General features: G+C 36.7%; 1 protein-coding gene across 1 annotated transcript in view; it reads right to left on the reverse strand.

Moving 5' to 3' along the window:
- Positions 1 to 6,735: 6,735 nt before the first annotated feature.
- LOC117282009 overlaps positions 6,736 to 11,940 on the reverse strand; it is a 106,949-nt gene continuing 101,744 nt past the window's right edge. Inside the window, exons 22-23 of the mRNA XM_023848377.2 lie at positions 11,167 to 11,331; positions 6,736 to 8,272 (exon numbers count right to left, since the gene is read on the reverse strand). Coding sequence (XP_023704145.1) covers positions 11,216 to 11,331 — 116 coding nt within the window. The 3' untranslated portion in view covers positions 6,736 to 8,272; positions 11,167 to 11,215. The remainder of the gene's footprint in view (positions 8,273 to 11,166; positions 11,332 to 11,940) is intronic.

The raw sequence follows: 11,940 nt of genomic DNA on the forward strand, positions 1-11,940 counted from the left end.
GCTTGCATTGGCCATTGTTACAAAGTTCCCAGACTGTTATTGTTGTACCTGCCTTGGTGAAATATGACAGGGGAGTCCAAGTCACACTTTGGCAAGCCTATTGCATCAGTCAGCCATGTGACACTGCGCTGTGAAAATGCATTGTTTTTCACATGAGTGCTTCTTTGATTTTGTTTCATTTTGTCTGTGATGGATGGCAAAATCAAGCAACATGTCTGCATCAAGTTTTGCATGAAGCTCGGTAAATCTTCTACCAAAACAACTAAAATAAGCACCAGAAAACAACAGAAAATGTGGAAAAATTCTGAGTACTCATCCATGAAGACCGTTGCCGAACAGTCCATGAGCTCGCAGACACCACTGAGATCAATTATGCAATTTTCCAGGAGATCTTAACAGAAAATTTGAACATGCACAGCACTGCCACAAAGTTTGTTCCCCCGAACTCTTGACAAAATTATCAAAAGCAGTGGCACATAAATGTGTCTTGAGCTATGAGAGAAGGCTAACACAGACACAACTTTTATCTCTAGGATCATAAGGGGTGAAATACTTTGGATTTATGGTTTTGATCCAGAAACAAAGCAATAATTGTCACAGTGGAAAAGCCCACAGTCACCAAGAACAAAAAAGGCATGGCAGGTCCACAGTTGAACAAAGAGCATGCTCATTGTTTTTTCCAACGTAAAGGGGATTGTTCGCTGTGAATTTGTTCCTCCTAACACTATGGTGGACTCTGTCTTTTACTGTGACATTCTGAAATTCTTGAAAGAAAATGTGCGACAAAGAAGACCAGAACTGTGGCAAAACTACAACTGGCTCCATCATGATAATACGTCCACCCACATGTCCCTGAAAAACAAAGAGTTTGTGATTAACAACATGGTTAACGTTTTCCATCCTCCCTACTCACCGGACCTAGCCCCTTGTGATTTTGCTTTGTTTCCAAAATTGAAAATGAAACAGAAGGGACAATGTTCTGAAATAGTGTGTGATATTCAAAGAGAATCAACCGCAAGCAGTACTCGACAGCATTAACTCTTTGACTGGCACGAAGGGTATTTAAATCCCACCCCTGTCCTGGCAGGCCCTTTAAACCTTATGTCGCTAAAGTGCATGTAGTTACTTTTTCCTAAACAACTTCAATAAAAATTGGTTTTCAAAAACGAAATTTTTGGGAACTAATTAAAATACAATATTTTATGCAATAAATGCTTTTCCACACCTCTTTATTTGTTTTTCTTCGTGTGATAAACATTGAAACATGAAAGTTTGCAGAGAGCCACACTACAGCCTGCACACATGATACTTGTTTCTTTTCTAACCTTGTGCTTAGCACTCACGCGACACTTTCTCAGGGCACCATTCTTCTTATTGTTACTGTTAGGAACATGGACCATTTTGTGAATTTTCAACCCACCCTCTAGACGATTTTGGCTCTTTCACTGGTGGTCTTTTCAAGGTCGAGGGCGGAGGCGTGACTGCACTCTAGTCTGACCCAATAGATTCATCATCCACTTCATTCCTTGACTTTTCTCCTTCTCCACACTGTTTGTTTAGTTCAGTCATTTTTCTACACAGTCCAATATAAAATCTTTGAATCTGTAATTTCTCTTCTTGTATTTTTCGTTTGTTGTGTTCTTTTTGAATAGAATGAAACTATTCAACCGCAAAGACATGTTTTGTCCAAACCATGGGTGTGAAATAGGGGCCTAGTGGACAAATATTCTTCAATTTCAGGGCGTTTGTCGATTCCTGTCATGAACACAATTCCTAAGTATGTCTAGATTTCATCTGATGTGACATAATTGTAATTGTGTTTTCGAGAGTGAGGAGCTAACTCATGTGTGTTGAAGTGCTGGTGAGCATAGCGATTGGTTTCAGTTGTGATGTGATTTACCAAGTCGTCATCCAGAAAAAATTTTAATCCATGAAAAGGGATGTATTTTATGTGTTATATCAATTTTGATCCCAAAACTATTAGCAAATGGAAATATTGGGGGTACAATGTCTCCGTACGTTCATGAGATGGGCGTGTCAGGCACCGCACTCGTGGTAGGTAAATGTTCATGATTACTGTCTTGTGGATCATTGTCTATCACTGTATTATTGTCACTATCAACTTCATCCAATTCAGGAATCATTATTTCATCGCCACTATCATCATCAGAAAAAATCTCGTTCACAACATTTTCCAGCTGGTCTGTAGGAACACGAAGACACTTGCTGCAAGAAGCTATGGTGAAACTGAATGAATGTGAAATATTTTCTGACCTTTACCTTCTCAGAGGGTTCTGACAGTAATATAGACCCCCACAAAGTTTACAAGGGTTCTTTACAAACATGCACAAAAACTATCATATATATGTCTTTGGTTGATGAGTGCCAAGAGAGCAAAGAAGGGACGAGATTGTCAAAGCGTTAAAACACGCCAACGCCAGGGAACGGCTGGCATCGTCCGGGCGTTAAAACACGCCCGCGCCAGTCAAAGAGTTAAGGCAAATGACTTCCACAGTGCTTTCGAAGCATGGAAAAATCGATGGGATCGCTGTATATGTTCCCAAAGAGACTGTCTTGAAGGATACGACAGCCAAAATTGAATAAGGAGCATTTCGTTTTTGACCAAGTCCGGGAACTTTCTGCTAGTACCTCGTAACTTGTGGCAGAGACACTGGAAGGAAATTGGAGTTAAGAGTGGACAATGCAAATGACAACTCGTCTTTTACCACTATTACCTTACCCACTGAACAACAAAATATAATCATCATGGTGTTCCCCGCAATAGTAGCTTTTAATGTCACAGGACAGTACACCTTGAATTAAACATTTGTCAGACAAACATTATCAATAACAGAAGTGTTCTGTTCAAGAAATAATGCAGACAAATATATTAAGTTTTTGAACATTATCCATTGTCTTGTCTTTATCTAAAAACCGTCCTGTTTATTTTTCAAAACACAACATTTCAGACACTGGATTCTGTCTCCATCTTCAGGTAAAACCTACTCAGTTGGAACTAGCTCTATCGATGGGGCCCAACTGAGTAGGTTTTACCTGAAGACAGAGACAGAATCCAGTTTCTGAAACGTTTTGTTTTGAAAAATAAATAGGATGGTATTTAAATAAAGACAAGACATTGGATAATATCCAAAAACATAATATTTGTACTAATGTATCAACATCACAAACTTTTAAATAATGCAACAATTTACCAAAAATGTAGTTTTATATTCCACTGACAGGAGGTATCAAGAGTCTGAGGTTACAGTAGATGTTCAAAGTGTTGTACTTACACTGAAACACAAGCTTCAGCCCAACATTGCATGGATTGTTGAACACATCAAAAATACCACGAGTGTCATGGACAGAGGTACAGTCATTTTGAACATGCTGCAACAGTTCCTCTGCTAAAGTGTACATCAAATTTTTAACATATCCCCAAAAGGAAAAAAATTCAAGAAAATTCATGTCTGGTGAATGATTTGGCCAGGATACTTGTTAATGCATTTAATGCATTGGGAAAGAGTTAAACAAGGGGTTCCGCAGGGGTCTGTTTTGGGACCACTTCTGTTTATTATTTACATTAATGATTTGCCTCCATATATTAATAAATTGGCTAAAGTTTTTCTTTTTGCTGATGATACCAGTGTTTTGGTTACTGGTAATAATCATGATGAGCTTAAGCATAAAGTCAGGGGTACACTGTCTCCTATTATAAATTGGTTCACAGCTAATAAGTTGGCCTTAAATATCACTAAAACTAATATTATTAGGTTTGCTCTAAAACAGTCCTATAACTCTCTGGCAGTTGCTAGTGGGAATTTGTTTATAAATGAAGTTTCTGTGATAAAATTTTTGGGTCTGCAGATTGATAAGAATTTAGACTGGAAGAGTCATGTAGAGTATATTCTCCCTAAACTTAGTTCAGCTATTTTTGTAATTAGGAGTTTATCTTATTTTATGAGTAAAAAAAATTTACGAATGGTGTATTTTTCTTATTTCCACTCTATTCTAAAGTATGGAATAATTTTTTGGGGCAACTCAACGAATAATGTTAGAGTTTTTAAATTACAAAAAAAAGTAATAAGGATTATATCTGGAGTGGGACCTAGAGACTCTTGTAGAGATCTTTTTAAGAAATTGAATATACTGCCATTGTCATGTGAATACATTCTCTCGTTGATGATGTTTGTGATTGATAATCAAACTAAATTTTGTTCAGGTTTAGATGTTCATGGTTTGAATACAAGAAATCGAAAGCAATTATATTTGCCAAACTCGAATCTGTCTGCTTTTCAGAAAGGTACTATGTTTACTGCCATTAAACTATTCAACAGATTGCCCATAACCATTCAAAGCCTTAAAGAGGATAGAATTAGTTTTAAAAATAGGCTGTTTTTATATCTTATGAATAATTCCTTTTATACAGTTTCTGAATATGTGGAGCATAACATAAACAATTAGTTTTAATTATTTTGTTATCTGTGTGTTCGTTTAAATTTGTTTTTATATCTTATGAATAATTCATTTTATACAGTTTCTGAATATGTGGAGCATAACATAAGCAATTAATTTTAATTATTTCGTTATCTGTGTGTTTGTTTAAATTTTTGTATGACGACCTTCATGTCCATTTGTTTGGACTTGTGAAATGAAATGTATGTATGTATGTATGTATTCATCACCTGGTGTAGGCAGTCTCAAAGTAATTTCTGGTGGCATAACAAAACTGGGTTGGGGCATCGACATGCACGAACGTCATTTGTAGGACAGTATCCAGTTAATCTGGCAAGTTGTGCTCCAAAAATGTTGGTAAGCAGCACCACTGAGTCTACTGAGGCAAAACGTATGGGCCTATGAAATGGTCCCTAGCAATATGATCCAAAACACTGTGAACTGCTTTCTGTCTGGAATGAATTGCACTCTGTGGGTTTATATTAACCCAAAGTTACTCTTATGGACATTCATCATGCCTTCTTTGTGAAATTTTCTTTGGCACTAAAGCAAGATGTGCTTATATCCATAACAAAGCAATAATGAATGTACCAGTTGCCTGAAGATGGCCTCCATGGCTGAAACATATAGCAGTTAATAGACAAACATACAATATACCATTATAAGTTGTGTTATGTACATAGAAGTTTCATAATTATTGATATTTGTGGTGATGTAAAAATTTTTTGCCATATAACCTCAATAAGACTGTTTACTATGGCAGTAGATTATCATTTCTAAAAGCGTGTGTACTGCAAACCATATGAACTTAATGCTGCCAAAAAATTGTTTCTTCTCCAAGAAAGTAATATGCTGGCTTTCATCGGGTTCTCTTCATAATTCTGGTATTTGGCATGCAGGTTCTATTATAGGCCTTGGTGTCATTTTAGCTTATTTTCCTGTTTTTTGAAAAAAAGTAAAAGGAAGCTAATGAGATCATCTTGCTGTCTGTATCCACCCCATCAACATTTGAATGCTTCAACCAATCTCTATGTAACTTGGCATGTATATCATGGCACTTGAGCCCACCTCAACAGCATACTTCATAAATCCTCCCATCAGTCTGTGTTTATATTTGTATCACCCTACTGTTGCTAGCCGACAGCTTGGCAAACGCCTTTCTGCAGCCACGAATAAATGCAACAGTAGAATTGCTGGAAACATAGTTTTCTATGTAGAACATGTGGTATCAAAGGAAAGTATATTATTAATTCTTCCCAGAACTTCTTGTTTCTTATTACAGCTGGTAAGACTACTGTGGACCACCACTAATAGTTTTGTTTTTCTTTAGGCTGTTTCTGATGCTTTACAGCAGCCTAGTTAGCTGTAAACTAGAATATGCTTCTGTTGTTTGGAATTCTCTTACCACCACTGACTCCTAGTAGACTTGAACATGTCCACTGAAAGTCTGCTACTTTATGTTACAATACATTTCTTTTTAAACGTCATAATGCCTCAAACTATGTTTTGGGTAACTATTTGACAGACATTATTTATAATGAACACTATTCTGGCTACCTTACTTGGCCTTCACTTTTAGAAAATGTTGGTATTAGAGTTCCAAACAGAAACATTAAAGATTTTAATAAAAATTAAATACCATACACCATTCACTTATGCACATAAAACAATCATTCTCCTTGTGGTCATAGAAAAGTAAGCCCCAGCTTATGAAACCATCAGGTTTACATCTTTCTTAACAACACATCTACTGTACACCTATAGAAGATTTCTTGTGTTGGTATGCTTTCAGAAACCTCACAAATGATTGCTGCACTGTCACACCCCATGCACAGTTTCTTTGGCCTGCTAACAGTCATTATCTAGCTGAAATTCAAAGTCTGACATCTACACAGTTTGTGTACATTTCACTCAAAGAACAGTCATGTTAATACTTTTGCTGCATATTATTTTCTCACAATTTTTGTAATATAATGTAATTTTATGGTACAAATATGGAAAGAAAGCAACAAAAATGTATTTTCATAGCCTAATGAATGAAGTCAAATGACACAGCTAAAGGAGATGACTATTTCTTGATCTGGACCAAGGTTGAATATCACCCTATATAGTAATGAATGGTCATCTGACTTCAGTCAAATATCAAAGCAACAGGATTAATAACTGTATTCACAGCAGTCAATTTCCTAGAGATAAATTCTGATATTACCTTAATCCAGAGGTATCTAAACTGCCATTGATTATCTTCTGAATGCTATGCTTCCATTTAGGCCTTATTTCTTCACAAAATCTAAAGGATTTAGTAATTACAGTTTAAAATTAAAAGCCCTAACTGTATTCATGAATTCACAAGAAAGATGTTTCTCACACTGGCTTATTTAATATCAAGGCTCTAAATGAAGAACTGTATGAATCATCAAGTATAACATTTAAAATGATATCTATCATGATGGTGCCAGTCTTGGAGACAATAACATGTGGAAGGGATGGTAGAGTTAGAATGGAAGAGTGTACCAAGCTCCCTGCAGTAGTATTGACACCAGCCACATAACACATATTTGCCCTACACATATAAATAAGTAATGCATAACATATCATTCATACTATAGGCTAAAACTGGTAAAATGTAACATCTTGTTTCTGTACGCTCACTAACAATTCCACTATCTATACTTGGTGTCTGAGACAGTTTTCTTGATCTGAAGGGCAATTAAACCAGAAGAAAAATTGCATATACAGTAATAAATATAATACTGCGATATTACAGTAGCAGAAGTAACTACACACAGAAACTTGAATGAACAGAATTAAACCAGCAACTAAGAAACCATTCACTATCCACTTTGGCAGTCATGAAATAAGTTACATTTCATGAAATGACCTAAAAAATCCCCAAGGACTTATCTACAACTAATGTTTCGCAGTTGGAGGCAACTGTAATCTTGTGGCATTGCTGAACAGAGCTGATGTAAGTTATCAGTCTTCTGAGTTCTTATTTTGAAGCATATATTTTGTTCATCCTTGACACACAAGTCACCAGAAATAGTGTCCACAGAACACAGCAGTTTACTGCACCACTACCAAGTCAGCCAATCACAAGCACAGTCTCTTCACTCAATATCAAAATTCTGTAACTGTCTACATAAAATAATTTAACTCTGGAAGGGAGTTCCTATGTTAGATTATACCATATATATTCAAATTTTAGATATGTTTTCCAATTTGTAACTCATAAGAATCTAATTTTTGTCTCCACACTGGGGGCAGCAGTAGAACTATATATTGTGTCCCTCTGTCCTAATGAAATAGACTACGCATGATTGTTTGCCACTTATTTGAATTTTTCTGAATACGTGCATTATTTTTACAGCAAATGATATTAACTTGTGATTGAAATGTTCTCCCCCCTTACTAATTGCAGCACAATGTGTTTTCATGCAGAGATGTGAACATATCAATTTCAAATTACATGACATTTTGGTAACTGGAATAACATCTACTTGCATCACCAGTTCAGCTTAATGTGACCTACAAGTGACATACTGATGTCATGTAGGAGGACTAGCTATAAGATTTCAAGATTGCAATAATTCATATGATAAGAGAAAATGTAATCCAGAGGATACAAATTAGCACATATTCATAACAATGAGTTAAAGCTTTCCAAAAATATAGTATGTTTCTATAACTGATAAATTCTAGACAAAGGAATGTTTTGCAACAAGATGTTAACGAACATCAGTGGAGACTCCTGAAGCATGGTTGGTTAACAGTACTTGCAGAATTCATAAATATAGGCTTCTCTGATGAAGAAATCCTGGAAACAAGATCAGATACCCAACTGTTAGGAATCATATTTGTAGTTTCATATTAATTAGCAGATGATCTTTAAATGCTGGGTCCAATAATTATATTTATATTATGGTGCAGTACTGTGCGTCACTGAAACTTAACTGAATTCCTCAATTTCTATAATTTTTTAGTTATGTACCATAATGATGTGTCTCATGTCAGAAGTCCTACTGAGGATGGATGAAAACCAAACCAACTTAAATTGAACTACATTCAAGTAAACTACTAAACTAAGCTATATATACCAGAGAATTCTTTAACAATAACCCTATGATATGTTTTCCTGAAATACTCAATTGCTTGTTTTGTTAACAGTTAACCGGAGGTTATTTTCTTAATAGCCATCATATGAACTAAAAGGACACTAAGCCTGTTGAAGACCTGGGAAGAGACAGAATGAGTATGTTAAGTTGAAGCGATCTTGATTGCCTATGCCAAAAAGTTGAGGTGGGGGGGAAGAGCTCTGAATGATGCCACCTTCAGTGATGCATGAGTCTATTCTTCTGTGCATGCTTGCTGCGACACAGCAGAGTTACTACAATATGTTTTCAAATATATTTCTCAGTATTTTATTCAAATTTTTCTAGTGTGTGATGTCATTTCTGTACATGTTGTTTTACAAATCGCAAATGATAAAAAGTGAGGTAGATCCCAAGATCTTTGAGACCACACATGTGAAAAATAACTGGATCACAAAAGAATTCTTACATTTTCATTGTTCAGTATGAAGTATGATCTGTTGCTTCATCCAGATATAAGAAGTAGTCTTGTGTTTCACTTTCAAGAAGAGAAATGAATCCCTGATAAACTGTTTGTAACAATCTACTTTGCTGAGTAAGTTTTCTGCAGTTACAAGACTCAACACTGAAGGTCAACCAGACTGTTTCTTATTGATTAGACTTTTTGTGACAAAGAAACATTTTATTAAAGAAAATTCTGTCAATATATCTGGCACAGAAACATCAAGACATTAACGTTCACAAAGTCATTTTCATACACCAAGTGAGAATGCAATATTAGGCAATTTTTCATGCTAACAGCATGCTGCACTTCTAAGAGACATCATCCTCTTGTTGTGTCCTACAAATGGCAAGGATAATTCAGAGAAGTCACCGTGCCAAACCACTGCTACTCTTTCTGATTATGTGGACTGATTTTACAGCACTTACAGCTGCTTCTCTCATTACTTACATACTCTGTGATCACCATAAGCATCAACAGTAAACAGAAGCTCACAAACTGCCTACAAGAACATGTACCTGCCTTACTGCAGTCCTGGATGATGCCTCATCAAGTATAACGTGCCACAGCTCATCTCATTGCGCATTTTTTAACAGTTGCAGTAGGAAATCTAACACATTGCTGTGACATGTCAACACACTGCCAGGTAGCTGCTCAGTAAACTCCCTGTGATACATGCACACAACAATAGGACAAATGATATAGCTTGTTGCTAAACCCACTGGGTAGCAATCACATGACTTGTGTTTTCAATTTGGCCCATGCCATGCCCAGTGCTAGGCAACAGAACTGTAAACATGTCTGCAATAATAGGTGTTTTCCACCCATGGTCCGTTCCAAAGGTTTATAGGGGACAACAAATGTCATGTGCAAGTAGTTATAGCTGAGAGCCTGCCATCATGGAAAAGCGTTAAGAGCACAGAGCGGTGCATTGCAGGGCAGTTAAGAGTTAGTTGCAAGAGTGTGGCTGTGAAGAGAAAACTTTGTGTGTAGTTTAGCGAGACTATTATAGTTCCCGTGTTTTAATTGCTAGTGTTTAACAGTGAATTACAAAGTGTAGAAATAGCGATAGCGCTATAATTACTTGTGATTACTGGTAGTGTGTATAATTGGTAAATAAACCTGTTCATCCAATCCAGAACCTATGTTATCAGTCACTAATAGACATGACATTACTATTATAATTTCTGTAACAATTATTTGCACTAAAATCTTTTCAGGACATTGTCATAGTTGAAGTCAAAGCGATTTTTGCATTTTCCTGCTTGCTCTATCACTGGTCCTCACAATGGAGACAGAACAAGTCCTGTACATTTTGGATTAATCTAACAAAATTAGAAAGGAACACAAACAGCAACAGGCGTTATATAGAACAACAGAATTATTATATTTTGTACAACAAGCAGGTCAGTGCACATTGGATGGTTCATGACAAAGTGGGACTTCATGGTTTCAGCCAAATACATTTAAACACACAGTGGTCTCTGACATTAAGGCAGGAACACAGACTGAGGGTGTTTGAGAACAGAGTGTTGAGAATATTTGGACCGAAGAGAGATGAAGTGACAGGAGGTTGGAGAAAACTGCATAATGAGGAGCTTCATAACTTGTACTCTTCTCCAAGTATAATTAGAATGATCAAGTCAAGGACGATGAGGTGGGCAGGTCATGTAGCACGAATGGGGGAGACGAAGAATGAGTACAGGATATTGGTGGGAAAGCCAGAAGGAAAGAGACCACAGGAAAGACCAAGGCATAGGTGGGTGGACAATATTAGAATGGATCTTAGAGAGATAGGATGGGATGTTATGGATTGGATTGATCTGGCTCAGGATATGGACAAGTGGAGGGCTCTTGTGAACATGGTAATGAACCTTCAGGTTCCATAAAATGCTGGGAAATTCTTGAGTAGCTGCAGAATTGGCGGCTCCTCCAGAAGGGCTCAGCTCCATGAGTGAGTAAGTTAGTTAGTTAGTTAGTTATCTTTTCGTGATTTAATGTTACATTTAAAGTCCTGACTGTGAGCTGAAACTGTCAGCAAATGGCAGTCAGGAGGCAGAGAGAACACATGATTACAGCACAGCCATCAAACAGACAATCACATGCGACAACACTTACTGGTGACACAAAGATGTAAAGGCCAGCAAACAAGTGAGGAGGCAAGATGCTATAAAATGGAGCAGATGGTCCCATGACAGCCGTGGGAACTGAATGCATTTGCTGACATTGTGGCAGTTGGGAAGAGAGGCACACGGTTGTTACTGCCGCGCCCTTTCGCACTGACTGGAGATATCAAGAGAAGAACAAATCCAACACTGGGCTTTATAGAAATACGTACTTTGCTGATGTGCGTGCATACAGTTTAGCCAGCCCTTTAATTCCTGAATTTCATCTAAATAATGTTTGGAAACTAAGTACCTGTCCCACACAAAATGTGCTGCATCTTCATTACAAAAAAGTAACAGTTAATGCTGTTTGAGAAAAAATGAGTTCACTGAAAGTACCATACTAAACACAAATATACACTATATATATGGACAAATACCGTCTTAAGTGCAACAATTTTATTGTAGTTTTTACTTCTTTTTCCTCCTCCACACTACATGTTTCGGCCCTAAATGGCCATCATCAGGTGTGTATCACTCACGTAACTGTTACACTGCTTGTTAAAAATGTAAAAATCCCAGTCTTTCTAATTGTATAAAATCTTTGTTAATCTACACGCGTCGATTTGATTTTTAAATTAGCACTTTTTAAACCTTAATTCAAGTTAAAATGTCTATAAGATCTTTGTTCTCTTTCTTTTTCAAATTAAAATTTTTCAGGGTACATGCCCTATATCTACGGTGCTGCAGCGGCCACTTCTTGTTTTTATCGCTGTTCATGTGTTGT

Source organism: Cryptotermes secundus, unplaced genomic scaffold (genome assembly GCF_002891405.2).
Source record: "Cryptotermes secundus unplaced genomic scaffold, Csec_1.0 scaffold5, whole genome shotgun sequence".
Classification (NCBI taxonomy): domain Eukaryota; kingdom Metazoa; phylum Arthropoda; class Insecta; order Blattodea; family Kalotermitidae; genus Cryptotermes; species Cryptotermes secundus.